The sequence below is a fragment of the Micropterus salmoides genome, unplaced genomic scaffold (genome assembly GCF_014851395.1).
Source record: "Micropterus salmoides isolate LMB-PRFRI ecotype aquatic unplaced genomic scaffold, ASM1485139v1 Ms_hic_scaffold_15, whole genome shotgun sequence".
NCBI classification, from domain to species: Eukaryota; Metazoa; Chordata; class Actinopteri; order Centrarchiformes; family Centrarchidae; genus Micropterus; species Micropterus salmoides.
Window position 1 is genome coordinate 17,338,866 of NW_024040596.1, and position 17,125 is coordinate 17,355,990.

Genomic DNA, 17,125 nt, shown 5'->3' on the forward strand with positions numbered 1-17,125 from the left:
ACTGTTAATGACCCTAGAAGCACCATTACACATTTCAATCTGAGGAGTATCTTTATTTAGTTTAATTCATAATAAATGTATAGCATTTCTGTCACATGACGGCATCAAAACACAAAACAACCTGAGGTAATAAATACAGCATTTTCCATTCTCTGAGAAAATACATACTTCACGGCCTCTGACCATGTGACATTTAAAAGAACTTTAAATAAACATTAATTCATATACACACAAATGACACAATGGGTACTTAAGGTGAGCAAAACAATTAACATGTCAATGACAAATCTACCATCCACAAATACTGTAAACTGTTAACAAAATAAACTTTGGAAAACTTAAAGCTGCTTCTGACTTACAGATATAGTGCAGAGAGCAGACATTTCAGCAGGACTTGCAGGACTCCAGCAGACAGTGAGGCCTACTATCATCTTCTTATGCATTCTTTAGTATTTTGACCCATTTGTACAACAACAAAAACAGAATCCTTTGCTTTGAATCAATGGGCACATTCTGCTGGTTTTCAGTTTGTGGTTTCCGTTATTAAAAAACAGAGATAGACCAAGAATGCTTGAGCTGTCCATGTTCACTCAGTATTATAAGTCATTACAGTGGTCTTTACTGACCACCTCCATAATGAGAGGAGAGAGAACGTCAGGCTGGATGTCCTGGATGTGCAGAACCTGTTTGCTGTACTCCTCGTTCATTGTTCTCATCTCAGTAAGACAGGACATCACTTTAGGGTACAGCAGGCTGGAGGCGTAGAGGAAACAAAGGAGGTTCAATCTGTGAAAGGTTCAGACTGAATGGACTGAGAGTGGCAGTTGGTATTTTACTCACTGTTTTTCTGACCCTGTTCTCTTGCAGTCAATCCAGGATTTTAGTGTCATCGCCAAGTTTTCATGAAGCACATCAATCACGCTGTGTTGCTGCACACCTGGACGGTCTGATAGATTGAATAAAAAGAAATCTCTACTAATCCAAAGCAACCCGAGAATTTCTGAAAATGCATTTTTATGTTTGGCTGGGTAGAAATGCACACTGTATTCTAGCGTTTAAATATTGACAGGGTCCATAAATAATTGATTAACAAGGGCTGGGATGAACCGATGAAGACCTGCAGCTACCTGGAGAAAACAGGGACATGGCTTGCATGAGAACATACTCTTCCTCCTGCAGGCCCAGTTTGCGCAGTGTGTGGTGAAATTTGAGCAGAGGCTCCAGCAGGAGAGGCTGAAAGCCCGCTACAAAACACAGGTGAAGAGAGGTCAATGATATGACAGAGATGGTAAAACCAGAAAAACAATAATTGTTGCAGCAGCCCTTTTATTCCACACATTCATCTTCCTTTTCAAAATATGGCGCCTACATTATCCACAATGCACCTCCACCACCGAGAGTTCAGTCTGAGATTGATTGATGTGTTATGTTAGTAGCATCTAATGTAGCCTGTAGTCCAGCAAGTTTTCTTTCTTCTTCTTTCTTTGCAAACACCCCCAGATTGGTTTTCACACTTGTAGTCTTCAGCCCCAACTAACTCTGACTCAGGCAATTTATCTGACTTTGTGCTGCCACATAAGGCTTTTGCCTTAACTTTTTTTCACATAGGCTAAGCAGCAGTACTCCCCAAGACCTGTTAACAGACTTCGATGTGTAAAAATCAGTAGCGTTCCCCTGCAGGGGTGCGGGGGGAACCCAGCAAGGCCTTTATTGTGAAATATCTTCAGGAAATGATTCATTAACACAAAACACCAAAGTGGAATCAATTTTAAGTAATCATTGTTTGAGAATAGCCTTCTGGCATTACTGTGTTATTGTATTTAGGAAAATAATTATATGGAAATGTACATCACGCTGAGTTTTCCATGGTAAGTATTAAAAAACACATGCTAAAAAGTTTAAGTGTCATCTAATGCAATGCTAGGTGCGTAGGAAGACGTGAAAGAAAAGGCAGAGGTTTTTAAAGGTGCAACATTTTGGTCTTCAACATTTCATAAAAAAACACCACCCCTTTCCTTAAAGCGGCTATAATCAATAGTTTCAACAACGGATCAAATGACTACTTGTATGTGAAATTAGTTGCTCATATTGACCTACAGAGAATTACCAGCCCCCAACTTCACTTCAGTTATGGTTCAGTTTCATGGCTCCCATCAGCAACTATTTTTAGCAAATAATCTCTCATCAACCCACTGTACACTTCCTGCTCAGCACCAAACAGCAGACAGACACAGTTAGAAACTAGCTAGTGAACAAAGCGGAGCATTTAGCAGCTAAAATGCCAGCTATTTTCCTCAGGTGTTGATGGAAACCAAAAACAGCTAAAAGGAGAGTCAATATAATAATGATAATAATAATATCTTCATTTACATAGCCCTTATCAGAAAAAAGTGCTTCACATAGAAAGCAAAGAACACAGAAAACATAACAGAAAACCTAGAATCAGATGAAATCAGGGAAGGCAGTGTGATAAAGTAAGTTTAAAAGAAGTTACTGCCAACATATCCTCAGGCAGGATGTTCCAGAGCCTCTGGAAGCTCTGTTTCCTTAGTCTTCAGCTGAGAGTCTGGAACAAGTAAAAGGCCCCTGCCAGAAGTGCGAGCAGGGTCGTACGGGGAGCTGAGCTGAGATATACTGAGAAGTCAGACGATGTAAGTAATTAAAATAACCTTAAAAGTAATTCTAAAACATACTGGAGGACAGTGTAAAGCAGCTACAAATGAAGTTTATTGAAACTCCTGGCAGTATGAATGTTTTTATTGGACTTTATTATTTGTATTACTTGATCCACAAATATGTCACTGTCCCCAAATATCTATGTTTTAATTTGTGTTGGTGAAATCATGTCAACGAGAATATTGCACAAATACAGTCAATTAACTCTGTAAACAAGTATTTTAGTTTCACATGTAGAGTAATATTAACGGATATCCCATTTATTATTATTTTTGTGGATCCATTTCTACACGTGAAACGTTTTTGCACATTTGTGGAGAAGTGGAGAATCTTTATTAAACCCAGGGGCCATGATTCAGGATTGGGTTCAACATTGTAATTTCCAGGTGGGTTTGCTAGGCAGTGCCCTAGTGTCTCCCTCTTACTGGACTGGATGAGTGAAAACATTCATCACAGGAAATTGTACTGTGATTGGTACATTGCTTGTGGAATGTGGGACTGGTAATTTTTGAACCAGGTATGGATACACCAACAGGGGATGACATCGACTAACAAAACAATATCACCACAACACTTTATAGTGATGTTTCAGAGGGTTGTTTCCGTCCCTACTAAATTCTACAAATTCTACAAATTCTAAATTCTACAGTGGATGGTGCATCTATCCACAACCTGGATGAAAAACTATTATAAATTGTAGTAATAATTTCTCCGGTTCACATGGATCTATTTTTAGGGGCATATCTGAGTGAAATTTTTGCACTTTAGAACCCCGCCTCCTGGTTGAAACCAGGCTACAGTCCTTCATCTTGTTGTCTCCTACAAATGAGAATGATGCTAGGTAGTGGTAACCCCATCAACTCTTGTGAGGGAATGTCACCGTTTTTTTGTTTTTTGTTTTCTCAGATTTTCACGGTACACATTTGACAAAATTCCATAAACGAATACAAGGGGAGTCGCAAATGTTTCTCGACCCACAAATTGAAAAGAAGCAAGCCACAAATTTGCAAAACATGTTTCACATGTACAAATTGCTCCCTATTTTGTGGATATGATTTTACACACGGTAAGGTAAAAATACACATTTGTGGATAGTGAAATATTTGTGAATCACGGTACATGTTACACGACAATTCACGTTTGTGGTTTGTCTTCCATGGGATACAAATAATGAAGTCCTAAAAAAAAAATTCAACTTTATGAGGTGATAATATGTCAATGTTGTGTTAATAGCTTGAGCACATGATCAAATTATTTAATTCAGGTTTTAATATGGTGAGTCTGTCATTTTGATACACACAAAGGTTAGTAGTTAAATTGATAATCATAAAATTTGCACAGAATGTTATGTAGTGTAAATCTGTATCCAATGCGAATTATGTGATGTGTATGTACTCGTGTACATTTTCAAACTGCACAGCGGAAACAACCAAGCCTACCCCTTTGAATATATAAAAACATGCTTTGGCTTTTGTTTGTGTAAGTAGCCTCACCTCGTACAGCATCATCTATGCAGTATGTAAAATGGCCACATTCCCAGATGCTTGTTTTTGTGTTGAACACCATGTTGAAACGGATCTGCATAACTTCAAATGTGGCTCCCTTCAACAAAGCAATTTGGTCCTCCATGGTTAGAGACCTGTCAGAGGCCGGTGTGACACGCACTTAATGGTGAATAAGTTCTTCCGAATAGACATTAGTCATAAAAAAACCCAGAGACATATTTGAATATGCATTGAGGCACACATTTACCGAAAGTCCTGAAGGTTTTTGGAGAAACTTATAATGTCCTGGATCATGTAAGTTGTGAGGTCAGTCACGTGTGGAAGAGCAGTGAAAACATTGCTTTCATCGCCCTCATGGTTCTCTAGTTTTTTAGAGGTACCACAGAGACACGAGGATGACGACGAGAAAGAGGAGAAGAGGGAGAAGGCGTACGAGGGCTTGCCTGCAGACTGGTTGTACTCACTCACAGGAAGGACGTTTCTGTCCATAGGCTAAAATAAAGAAAATGTCAGTAAGATGAGTTAAAACAATGACAATGACAACACCTAAAACATGCTTGCAGTCATTCACACACCCTAAAGCCACTGAAGCGGTAAAATGCGGAGTCAAATGTGTTGCGGTGGCCACAGAGTAGCTCCTGAATGGTCTCCTCTTGTTGGGATGAAAGCTGCATTGGAGTGTCGACCATCTTTTTCTTCTTGATTCGGATCCTCCTCTCTGATACCTGCTTCTCAGACATGACCACTACAAAGACACGCACAAAAAAAGATTGACCGCCACTCCAACAACTGAATGATGCGTTCCTCACATCACATACTTCTTATTGTCGATTTTATGTAAATATATACACTTTAAAGTCACAAATAAAGATTTGTTTTAAAATAATAAGGGATTATTTGGTGTCTCTAGATGTTACTTACTTTCTTTGCGCATGCCTATGGCTTGGCATTTACGGAAGCGGCAGGCTTGACACGACCGCCGGTTGTTTTTGGTTATACTGCATTTATTCAGGTACGGACACTGGAGCTGCGTTGTCCTCTTTATGGCACGCCTGAATTTATTAAAAATCCACCAAGTAACTGAAAAGCTTAAAAACATCAATCTGAATATAGAAATCACATGCATTAAAACCCACATTATAGTATTACTGTGTGCCATGTATGTCTGTGACACAAATGCACTGGCCAGTTAAAAATTCAAGAGACTACTGAGAATTATGGAATGAAAACATATTTACCCAAACCAGTTAATGTGAAAGTGGCTGTTTGTGGTGATAAACCAAACTGGTTTTGTATGGCTTCCTTACTTTGTGTATTGTCCACATACAGCTTTTACAATTACAACCTTTGACTGTTTTGAGCTCTGTGATCAATAAGAGTTTTTTCTTTCTTCTCCTAACTATTGTATGTGTGTCTGCTTATCTGGGTGGCAAAATGCTGCATAAATAAAGCTGTATTGAACTGGATTCAAATGAATTTGTATTTGGAGCAAGAGATGGACAAATTAAGTGTTTTGCGACACAGTATAAATTTAAATTCATGTGCTGGTTACACTTGTTTCTTTTGGTAACAGTGTTTCAGAAATGTGCTTTAACAGCGGAGAAAACTATTATATTTATTTTCAATTGTATTTACAAATTGTGAGAAGCATCTTGTCACCTCTCTTCTACATCACAGATGTTCATTTTGGTTGTTATTAATAAAGTCATAAGAAAAATTGAAGAAGGGTGAGCAACCTCACCTGAAGAAGCCCTTGCAGCCTTCGCATGTCAAGGCATTGAAGTGGTATCCCTTGGCCAGATCTCCACACACACCACAGGCTCTGGGCTGCTCATCTCCTGTCATCTTTCCTTGCTCGTTCTCATCCTCTTCAATTTGCCTTGTGAGCGCTTCTCGGATGGTCTGCACTCCAGTGGCCTTCTTACTCATTCTAATCTGAGAGATGGTTAAATGATTCGGTCAGGACTTTTATTTCAAGCGCAACATTGCTTTTTGTAAGAAGTGGCAGCATTTGATTGAAGTGAGGTTTTGTGCTTGTCTGGTCTGGTATCAGTTTTTTTTTTTGCCATGTCACAACTAATTTACAGAGGACGTATGATCTGCAATACTGTGCTGTGATGCTCTTCTCTTAAAATATAAGGATTACAAAAAATCTTGTGGCTGAATTATATACTGTATGTATTTTTTTCAAATACAGGTACCGTGAAGCATATGCATAAAGGTTCAGTGGATTCATTTAAGTCTATTAAAAGCCTTTAATTCTAACTCATTCCCTGTGGCTAAATGGTGACCCTGGGGAGCCTTTTCAAACTCCATCAAAGAGAATAAAATAACACCAAGTGCTGTGAAGTGTCCGGAAATTGCAGAGCTGCAGGACAGTGCCCTCTCACAGTCGCGAGGATAGGGAAAGTGAAGTTTCAGGCAGCTACAGCAGAGAGATCTGACACGCGCGTTGCGCAGACAGATGTCACACTGCACTAATAAAATAAATATTTGGTAAAAGATCATGATTTACTTACATATCCACAGTTGTATTTTTACTAATACCAAACAGGTGACTGAAAAAAAATAATTAATTTAAGCGTTGTGTTTTGATTTTCACGTGTGTTAATGGTCATACCGGTAGCCACGCCCCTCCCCCCCTCCCGAATTTCACCCATTCTCATCTGGTCACCCTAACACTGAAATGAGGTGTAGAAATATGACAAATGGAGTGATAGAGGTTTTGATTAATCATTTAGTATAACTAATATTTTGTCACACCTTCAAGCCAATAAAAGAAAGCTTTTATCTGAAAGACATTTATTTTCATTAATCCTCTAACTGCACGCATTAATTACCCTGAAACCACTGATTATGTGTATTTTATGTAGGCCAACTGTTTGTGTTAACCAAGTGTAATAAGCTAACCGTGCATAAGCACCACAACTAACCCATTGCTTTCACTTCCAATAGCCGTGTGACAGTGATTGGAATGTCGATTCACAAAAGTGGCTTGTAAAACCAATGTTAAGTTTTGGTCAACGCACCGCTACCGTCGTGCCTTTCAATTGGCAGGCAGCAGTAACTTTGTGACACAGGACATTGACATTTTCAATCAGTTAAAACATGTAAGACTCTTCTTTTAAGATAATCTGAAAAGACCCAGGCTATTTAACTACCTCTCATTTACCTGGTTAAAGGTCAAGTTTTAATCAAAACGGTAATCAACATCATTCAACTCACTGATTTGGGGATTCCAGATGCCCGAACAGCTGTCTGTAGTCAACACCGTTTCGCCCCTCGGCGGTTAAATCCTGTGGATTTCGGATTTACTCTACACGCAACAGGTGAGAACGAAAATCGCCCTTCCTGCTGGACGTGTTTTTTTGGCAGGATGATCCAGGCTCGTTGTTACAAGTATTTATCGCGGCAGCCCGGAAGGCGCCCGCAGCCATAGGTTTCCTACAACATTTTTGTGGTGTCCTGTAGTCATCAGTCTGTAGGCCTGTTGCTTTGTTGTTTGCAAATTCCCGGTGTACTTAAGCCGCCTTTCAGTTGTTTAGATATGGTTGCGCATTTATGCAATTACGGTACTGGTGCTGGGCATGACCGAAAATGACGTTTAAACGCCAAACACATTCCTGAAGTCCTTTAAAAAATAAATTCACCTCCACTGTAAATACACACTGTAGTAGGAATATTCGATAATGTTTTAACTATGATGAAACCGTTTACATACGAGTTTTGTGGAGAACCCCAATGGATTTATACTCAGAATGCACACAATTATAATTTAAAACGTAATAAATTATAGAAAAATCATTGTAGGGTACATGTTTTGAGAAATTTAAAAGGAAAGTCACATCCAAAGTCAACATGAATTGTAACATATAGAATTGTCCCCCCATATTTGAAACTCTCAAAATAACCTTTCCTTATGAGGTTTTCTGAAAACCAATCAAAGGCCAACTATGACCATATTACATTTGAAGCAATTTTATTGTATAACTTTGGAGAAAAGTTTTGAAGTCACTTCCAAAGTAAGCCTTTGACTCTCAAAAAAAATATGCCAGCCATATGTTTCTGCTGTCTGCCTGCTTGGTTGACTGACTGATGCAGCTCTCTTGATAAGGATGCATGCTCTGTGATCCATTTTCTAGTTAATTCAAAGTCGAGTGTCTAAATTTTGTTTCATTACAGACAGGCTGACAAGCTCTATGTAGAATGCAATCCATGAGACCTCCCGGCGAGGCATCAAAACAATGCTGTGTAAGTGATCCTGAGTCTCTGAGACCTTCTTCAACACTGCTCTTCTCACACCTGGTTCATTTTTTATTTCTATAACATAAGTAGTACCAATCAAAAGGCCATAATTAACCAATAAACCCACAATGATTATTACAAAACTTCTATTTTACTAATATGAGTCAACAACAAGTTTAGACATCAGTCTGCATCTCAGCATACTTTCTATATTTTTAGTCCTCTACTCGGTTTGAGTGTGGTACTGCTCTGCTTCCTTCCCTTGCTTCTGCTCCACTTGGCTGATCATCTCCTTGAGGACTCGGTTGGAAGCTCTTTCAGAGGGAAAGATTGACCGAGAGGCCCCCAGAGTACTAGGAAGGATCCCAGAATGCTCTGCAGTCCCCTGAATAATACTCCGAGCTGCCTGCAAGTGTCTATGCTGCCTCTGGTGCACTGTGAGAGAAAAAACACATTCATTATTCAATTGTCATTTTTTATTTGTTTTTATTTAGGCGCATTTATCTCTTTATTAATCTTTATTTATCTCTAAGACATGTGATGTGTGGTGCATAACTTTTAATCATTTTGATATTGTATTCTATGATAATAATGTGTCAGTCCAGTTGAAACAGAAAAATCTGCCAAACCTCTTTGTCTGACGCTCAACTTCTCCACCTCTGGGATAAGGAAACTGTACACCAACTCTGACACAATCTCCTCCGACTGAAGATCATTTCGGCTACTCAAACAAACATACCAATGATATGTTTACTATAATTGGGTCTGAATTTCCAGATACAAAGCATTAGCAGACATGAGCTAGCCATTACCTTTCCTCCATGGCATAAGCAATGTCATTGACCTCCTTTGCCCTCCTGTGAATCTCTTCTCTGGCCTGCTGGTCAGCTGTCTGCTCCAAGGTCCCTAAGATGATGTCCTCCAAATACAAATCCACAGTTTCCTGGTGTACCTGCACCACCTGCAACAACGCCACATTACAACATGTTCACCACACACAAACACATACCTCTTTTTCACACTCGTAGCTAAAAATCTACACATGTACGCACTTGTCTAAAGATCTCATCTTCTTCTCTGCGTCTGCACTCCTCCACCTGCCTCCGCCCACTCTCCTCAGCCTCTCGTAGGCGACGGTCTCTCTCAGCCAGCAGGGTAAATGCATGGATCCTTCGCTCTTCCTGGAGATGAATCAGCTGCTTGGACAAGGTGTCGAACAGGTGTTCAAGCTCTGCACCAACCACTCTAGCCTGAGATGCCTCCTCTTGAGAGGTCTGGGCAGGGGGAGAGAAGGTGTAATGAGACTGTTTGGAGTTTGTCAAATTTTGCATGTGAATTTGTCTGTGTGTTTCACCTTGTGTCTATGTTTGTCTCTCTGTATTTTTAAGGTCATGACGAGCTCTTTGTCAGCTTTCTGTAGCTCCTGCTCTTCTCTCTGAAGGGCATTTACAGTCCTTAGTTCCTGGATGAGTGCCAGATGGTTTTCCTTGCCCATAAACATCTGCACAACGACACAGACAGAAACTAACAAAGATGTATTTACAACTTGCAAGCAAACATTTCTGTGGGCCCTTCAGGCATAAAAGAAGTCACAGACACGCAGGTAAACACACATGTGCATGCAGACATGTTCAGACCTCGTATTGGATGCTTCTTCCTCTCAGTAGCTTCTGCAATTGGATGATTGCGTGGTCTATCTCCTCATCCCCCTAATGAGGAATATATAAGGTAATTAACAAATAGAATCTCAAATACATGTAAGATGAACAAGGTCAGTGTCAATGAGAGGCATTAGCTGACCTCTGGTGGCTCCTCCAATCTGGGAGTGACAGGACGAGGAACGGGCTTCTCCTTCTTGACAAGAAAACGCAAGGACTTCCTTGTCAATTGCTTGTTCTTCTCCTCTCTCAGGGCCTGTGGGGCAAGAGTTGGTAATCACTGTCTATCTAGAACTTAAGTGATATACTTAATAGGGCTGACCCCAAATAGTAAGATTCAATGCAATTCAATGCTTCGATGGGCGGAGCCTGATTCAACGGTCAATCTCATAGTCGAAGCTTCGCAGCGAAACAAGGATCATGCCATTTCGGCGATATGGGGCTGCTCAACATCTGATTTTACATAGAACTACCAGTTTTCTCCCACTAACTTAATATACAGCCTATTAACAATATACATTTCAACATTTAATGCTGTAAATAAACATGTAAAAAGAAAAAAACTTTCAGTAAAGGTTTTTGCAGTGCATGCAGTTGTCGCCAGCACGGCATGCACGCAAAACTCTGCAAAAGACCGGTGAATGGCAGGCGAGAGAGAGAGAGACAGAAAATGGTCAACAATAAGCCTCAGTTTAGAAAAGCCGAGCCTTAGTTGGGGGCAGCCCAAATACTTAATGAACATATATTTTTCTCCTTTACCTTGTATTTCTTCATCAGTTCTACTGCTCTGCTCACAGGGGGCTTGATCACATCCTTGCTGATGTTGACTTTGGGTTTGGGTCTTTTCACCTGTGGCTTGAGGACGGAGGCAGATAGTCCTGCCTCTAATTCTAGCAAGCCTATGATTGACAGAAATTTAAACATTACGTCAACAATAATGGGATACTGTTTTCTCTAAAATGCTATTATGGAAATTAACTGCTAAATTCTATATGTCCAAAAGCATTTAGATTCAGACCTTCATATGTGTCTAAGTAGTAGCTTTTTAACTCATTGTTGCGAGTGTTCCTGTTGGTGAATGTGTCCCTGCGGATCTGAAGGGTATGTGTCTGAGAATCTGTGTAGTCTCTGACAATGCCACATTGCTCAAGCTTCCCCTCCACGTTTCTCCTCTTGGCTTCCAGTTTCCTCAGTGCTACAGAAAAAACAACAATGAAAAATAAGAGATAGATGAGAAGGAGTGAAACCAAGCCTTGAAATATATATTTATGAACCAAATGTTATGTTACAGCAGAGGCAGCAGTTGTCTTACACCTAATGTAGTCATTGTGAATCTTGTGTAGTTTGGTCTCCTTGTCTTTTTGGTGCTTAGAATATATCTGGTTCAGTCTCTCACTTGTAACATCTTTCTGGGCCTTATCTCTCTGCTCCAAGAGGTCCTTCAGCACAGCGAGACGAGCCTCTTGCAACCTGCAACCACCCACAGAAACAGAGAGCATTGCAAAAGGACTGTTTTTTGCAGAGCAAATACAGCGGGAACATCAAGTTTGCTTAAAACGCAATATATATATAGCAAGAAGTAGTAAATGGTTGTGGCACTTTGATGAGAGAAACTGCCTTTACAATGGAAGAACTTTTAGCAGACCCATGTGCCAGCATGGAGTAACCTCCAACAGCTACTTTTTTCTCAACTTGGGGACAAAACATTAACGTTGACTGCAGCTGAAAAACCAAAACAGTAAACTGAAACATGCTAAAAAGCTTTGCAGAGATGAGGGGAGCCACAGTGTCAGGTGATAATTCTCTGTGGGTTCATAACATGGTAGATTATTTTTTATTTGTCATTTTACAACACAGGGTTGTATAATGAGCTGAAGATTTTAGTTCCCTAAATGCTACTCACAAAGACCAAACATTATACACAAATTATATAGAGAAATTAAACTATTTTACATGGTGCAATGCTGAGGATTAATTAATCTCACAGCCTGGGGGAAGAAGCTGGTCAGACCTCTGGTGGTACGACAGCAAATACTTCTGCATCTCCACTTGCCAGATGGCAGCAGGGTGCAAAGGGTGTGGCAGCCTGTGTGTGACAGTAAAATAGCAATACATGGCACTACGCAAGTTCTGGGCCTTTATGGTTTGCTGTGGGGCACTTGTGATGGCAGATGGCTTAAGATATAATGCTATTTGGTCAAGAGGTACATGCTAACAGGTGGCTTAAATCTTTGCCAAACACTGCACCAACTACATTTTAGGTAAGTGGTGTTTTTCTGTGTTTCCAGTTAGACATAAAAAAGTTAAATAATAGCAGATGAGGTACAGCACCACTTACTTCTGGATTTCTCCTTCTCTGAAAGCCCACTCTTTGGCCTCCATCTCCTCCATCATACGTCTCCTCTTGTCAAGCTGACTAAGGTCATCCAATGGAGGAAGGGTGGCCTCCCAAGCTTGTTTGGCACGTGCCCGCTCAATCATTTCCACTTCTGCCAGGCCTGCCGGCAGACCACGACCTGAGAGGAAGTGTCATCAGGGAGGGTTTAAATGAAATTTGCAGAGGTGAGGAGAGGCATTGGAAGACAATTATGATACAGTAAAGATACATGTAGACTACTTAGTGGGAAGGTTGGAGATGTTTTAACAAGGGAAATAATAATAGTCTATAACTGGTTAATATCTGAACAGTTCATCATGTACCCCAAGTCAAAGCTGCCAGTTGCAGGAGCTCTGAGGGAGTTGTACCAGGTTGTACCACATACTCAGGGCTGTATGGGTCTGTCTGTGCTTCACTTTCCCTGTAGTCTGTCTGGACCCCCACAGTAAAGTGGGTGGGCTGGTGCTCAGTATTGTTTCCACCAGCGGATAAAAAGTCTTCCCTGAGGAGACAAAAAAAGAGCACGTACTGTCTACCAGCAAAAAGGCATAACAGAAATGGCTAGCAAATAACTAAATGCAAGGAACCTGTTGAACTCACTTTGGCAAAGCAAAAATCACATCTGGGGGAACCTGCTGTGCAAAAGGAATCAGAGGGCTAAAAGAAACAGAATGGAACGCCACGTCAGAGACTGTGTCAATATTTAATGTAGAAACCGGGGCAGCCTGACAGTTATCTTTTGTAAACTATCCTAGTGTCAGGCAGAGGTAACTGCTGCAATATGAAGTTAGTATTATTGTATCCCACCACATTCACAGCTTAAAAGTATATGCTGGCTAATCAAACCGTTTAAAGTATTTCCAGCGATCAGCTCCGGTCACTTGGCGCTCCTCCCTTTTCAGCCATGGTTGAGCATTTGGAAAAACCCTGTCAAGAAGATAATCAAGAATCACAACCAAAAACCGATACATATGCAAAGGGACAAAGTTTATATTTGTTATGAGTAGTAGAGTTAACTTTGAATTAATACAACTCAGTAACTGCTGCTGTTCCTTAAATTGGTGTATAGTTGTGTTACCCAGCCAGCTGCTGGAGTGCCCCTCTGCGCTGTTCTGTGTGGCCTCGCCAGCGACGATCAATAAAGACTGGCACTGGGTCTACAGGGTCCAGTTGAACAGTGTACCGTGGATGGTGGGGCAAGTTACTGAACATAGACTCAAACTCAGGCACTCTTCTCTGATAAAAGGCAGAGAGAACTGTCAGTTCAAAGTGTTAAAGCAAATATATTAATTTAACTCAAAGTTACACAGTAACGTTATAATTTTACAGTAAAAACTTACTATTCATGCTATTATCTAATAAATGTATTTGTAAGCTTAAAAAATGGGTCTGTGGTATTCTGGAAATAAAATGGTGGTTGAAGTTTCTAGATGGGTTTATCTTGAAGACAACCCTTTGTCATTTTAACTCATCTCTGTGCAGTTTTAAGCAACGCAAAACCTATGGTAATAACAATACAGTTTATCCCAATTTAATGTCTTGTGTTAAAGAATTACTGAGCAGAAATGCCAGTTGCCTTTGAGTTAGTAACTTACTTCAAGGCCTACTAGTATTAGGTTAGTTTTGGTGAACCTTGCAAGGGCTTAGCCTAATTATTACTTATAACATGACCTATCTTTAATGTTGGCTCCACAACCAATATATTTTTGCAGTAGGACAAATATGGACACAACTTACTACTCGGTCCTTAGACGCATAGGCCTTGACGCTGGACCTGGCATGGTCTACCTGCGATGACACCGTGTAAACTGGATCTGTGGTTCACAACAGTTTAGTTAGTGTCAACCAAGTGAGCTAGCTAACGTTAGCTGAGTTTTCAAATGGCAATGTTAGCGTTAGCTTGCGTCAGTTGGCGTTTAGTAAAGATTACTTACCGTAAAAGTAGTCATAAACCCGCTGGCGCATAACAACTTTATTAGCATAATTTTTCTTAGGAATTGTACGAGTGACATTTATGCTCATTGTTTCTGTTACAATAAATATTCCGATTTCTCACGCAGGCGGCGTTATCAACGGTCTCTGGTATTTAACACTGTAACCATGGTGACAGAAAACTCACTGTTGAAAGAGGGAGGGGTGATCTCTCCGCTCATTTCCTGCATTGAACGTTAAGCGACAGGCAGTTGTAACGTAACGGCACCCTACAAATTTTGGAAAATACGTGGTTCTTTGATAAAGAGTCAAAATTATACGCATTTACCGAACAACGCAATGGGAGAAGTCAATTACGACTCCCAAGCACCACTTCGGTAAGACCCATCCAGTCACTGAACTTATAATTCAGTCGCTAACGGCGAGCAGAGGCTTAAAATTACGTTTTGTAGATTGGTAATGACACACATCGGTTGGGATAAATCAACCCACTTCCTGCTTCAACGTAAATGTATGAATTTCTGCATTTACGTGTTCTGTATTAAAGCGTCCGTTTGCAACAGGTTTCTGCTTCTACCTTCTTCTCCATAGGCTCATGGGAACTGTAGTTTTTAAAGCCCATTCTCCGTACTAAGCTGACGAAAACGTTTATTTCTCAGACCGGAAGAGGAGATTATTAAAACAAATGGTTAGAACCTAAACATATACCCGCGTTATATTATCTACGAGCCTCCCGCGATTTATGTTAGAAAAAAGATGACTTTCAACTGAGAATAACAGTGAGGAAAATATAGGGGAGACCAGGTATGGTTGTAACACTTTTTGCTTCAGCAACTGTAACTCGCTGAATGTTTTAGCTAGAGTTCACAAACTTTTATACAAAGTACCTACATTTGTTTACTACAAATGGCATCAATTTAGTCCTATACAAAAATATCACAGACCATGTGAGTTGATGTCAAATCCATGGTGTTCTTTTGTTACCACACCGTTAGGTTGCCACACTGATATGCCTCAAACCTGTCTATGTTCAAACCAAGCGTGAAGCTTCCGGTCTACAATATGAAGCCAATGCGGAAGTCCCTGAAACCTGCATTCTATTGAAAATCCAGCAGGGGGAGACTCTTCTGGTTGCAAAGAGAAGTCCGGCTCCATTAGAAATAATGGGAAAATGACTCTACTTCTCAGCTGAATAATTACCCCAGTCAACACTTTCCTGATGAGTTTATGGTCTCAGTCACTAATTTCAAGTCTTCTTCAATACAAAGGGATGTTCATTTAGTAAATTATGGTCCCATTTATTTTAAAATAGACCACAAAGCAGAGTATGTTTCAGGGTGGGATTATCTATGATTGACAAGTCATTAACATAGCGACTTGTCAATCAGGCTAGAGCTGACTCTTACCCTCGGCGCTGTGTAAATTTAACCAGCGCCGCAGAAAAATCTTATTAGGAGTTTGCTGTTCACTTTTATGGTGAGTATATTTAGTTTTAAGACTGGTGTTCGCTAGACAAAGTTATCAGCCCAGTTAAAATGACAGTTAACGTGAGTTACAGTTGCACTTAGCTAAGCAAGCTAGCTAGCTTCACACATGGCCATTAGCTCCACCGTATCGTCACTTCCGGGCACTTCCTGGTTGAAAAAACTCGACATGGCGGCGCCACCCTGGTGCTCATTTCAGCCCTCTAAATCGGTGGAGACTGAGTAGGGAAAAGATTGGGTGCCAGTATATACACCAACATTTGAACTACATGCGAATGGGAAGCACTGGTCACAGAGCTGACAGAGCAGGCTTGGTGGGCCCTGAGACTGTATAAGGCACTAGGCACAGACCCAGAATAATGCAACGTTCTTCCATTCCATTTTTATATATTTCCACATTTATTTATGTCAACTGTATATTTGTCCATGTGTAGCACCTTATCACCACAGCAAATTCCTTGTATGTGTAAAACACTACTTGGCAATAAAGCTCCTTCTGATTCTGATTCTGATTCTGATTCTTCTAGGGGATGGTTTTTACAACCCACCACACTCCTGTCTGGCATTGTTTAGCTAGCTGTATTAGCATAGTCGTTTGAAATTATCAGGGTAAAAATGCATCATATGTTGCCTAAGAAACTAATGTTACATTTTAATCTAACTTAAACAGTTTATCTGCAATAGTATAGGTACTAAACAAAATGTAGTCTTGGTCAAAAAATTACTTTCTTACCTCAAAATCAGTTTTTTCTCTATATATTCTGAATGTAACTGTTTCCAACCTTGACAACCACCATGCCTGATCGTGGAGGAAGTAGGAAAATTCTGAAATTATCACATGACTCCTATCTTATCTCTAATAGGTGGAATTGGTGTGGGCTGCAACTAACGATGATTTTAGTACTCGAAGCTTCTACAGATTATTTCATTGATGCATCATTTAAGAAGTACTTTTATTTGGCACTGGCGATGATAGATGATGAGTGGGTGCTTTCTGATCAGATGCTGTTGTTGCGGTAGGCATCATTATGGTGGACAGACTGTAACATTACAGAGTTGTTGTTTTCTTTCAGCTTGAAATAATCCCATACTTTGGACATTTTCTTCTTCGTCCCTAGCTATTTTCTCTCTCTTCCTCCACTTTGCAAACAACAGCATCATAATCACGTCATGTTCACACAGCGTAAATGCAAAGTGCAACAGTAATAAATGCTTAAATGTTTCTGTGCAAAACAGTGTGCTATATAG

General features: G+C 40.2%; 2 protein-coding genes across 3 annotated transcripts; both read right to left on the bottom strand.

Moving 5' to 3' along the window:
- Positions 1 to 32: 32 nt before the first annotated feature.
- nr1i2 (nuclear receptor subfamily 1, group I, member 2) lies at positions 33 to 7,996 on the bottom strand. The gene is made up of 9 exons (XM_038720702.1): positions 7,407 to 7,996; positions 5,923 to 6,116; positions 5,103 to 5,233; positions 4,757 to 4,926; positions 4,429 to 4,673; positions 4,170 to 4,315; positions 1,128 to 1,244; positions 841 to 946; positions 33 to 753 (listed from the first exon to the last, which is right to left on the bottom strand). The coding sequence occupies exons 2-9, from the start codon at positions 6,108 to 6,110 to the stop codon at positions 597 to 599; spliced, it is 1,260 nt and encodes a 419-aa protein (XP_038576630.1). The 5' UTR covers positions 6,111 to 6,116; positions 7,407 to 7,996; the 3' UTR covers positions 33 to 596.
- Positions 7,997 to 8,555: 559 nt separating this feature from the next.
- cfap91 (cilia and flagella associated protein 91) lies at positions 8,556 to 15,418 on the bottom strand. 2 transcript variants are annotated; one of them, XM_038720701.1, is made up of 17 exons: positions 15,338 to 15,418; positions 14,199 to 14,275; positions 13,540 to 13,697; positions 13,308 to 13,388; positions 13,062 to 13,118; positions 12,785 to 12,963; positions 12,423 to 12,600; positions 11,397 to 11,554; positions 11,103 to 11,279; positions 10,844 to 10,983; positions 10,227 to 10,340; positions 10,064 to 10,135; positions 9,781 to 9,927; positions 9,479 to 9,700; positions 9,239 to 9,387; positions 9,056 to 9,147; positions 8,556 to 8,861 (listed from the first exon to the last, which is right to left on the bottom strand). In XM_038720701.1, exons 3-17 carry the CDS (start codon positions 13,671 to 13,673, stop codon positions 8,650 to 8,652), a joined length of 2,112 nt encoding a protein of 703 aa, XP_038576629.1. In that variant the 5' UTR covers positions 13,674 to 13,697; positions 14,199 to 14,275; positions 15,338 to 15,418; the 3' UTR covers positions 8,556 to 8,649. The 2 variants fall into 2 exon arrangements, with proteins under 2 accessions (XP_038576629.1, XP_038576628.1); XM_038720700.1 differs by lacking the exon at positions 15,338 to 15,418 and adding an exon at positions 14,396 to 15,266.
- Positions 15,419 to 17,125: the final 1,707 nt, after the last annotated feature.

What these genes read in the sequence shown, in the direction of transcription:
- cfap91 (XM_038720700.1), bottom strand. Translation starts at nt 14,483, where the DNA reads ATGAGCATAAATGTCACTCGTACAATTCCTAAGAAAAATTATGCTAAT. An exon ending in GCACTCCAGCAGCTGGCTGG is followed by an intron (nt 13,389 to 13,539) that starts GTAACACAACTA and finishes TCTTCTTGACAG; the next exon opens with GGTTTTTCCAAATGCTCAAC. An exon ending in GCTTATGCCATGGAGGAAAG is followed by an intron (nt 9,148 to 9,238) that starts GTAATGGCTAGC and finishes TTGTTTGAGTAG; the next exon opens with CCGAAATGATCTTCAGTCGG.
- nr1i2 (XM_038720702.1), bottom strand. Translation starts at nt 6,110, where the DNA reads ATGAGTAAGAAGGCCACTGGAGTGCAGACCATCCGAGAAGCGCTCACA. An exon ending in ACCGCTTCAGTGGCTTTAGG is followed by an intron (nt 4,674 to 4,756) that starts GTGTGTGAATGA and finishes TCTTTATTTTAG; the next exon opens with CCTATGGACAGAAACGTCCT. An exon ending in AAAAACCTTCAGGACTTTCG is followed by an intron (nt 4,316 to 4,428) that starts GTAAATGTGTGC and finishes GGCCTCTGACAG; the next exon opens with GTCTCTAACCATGGAGGACC.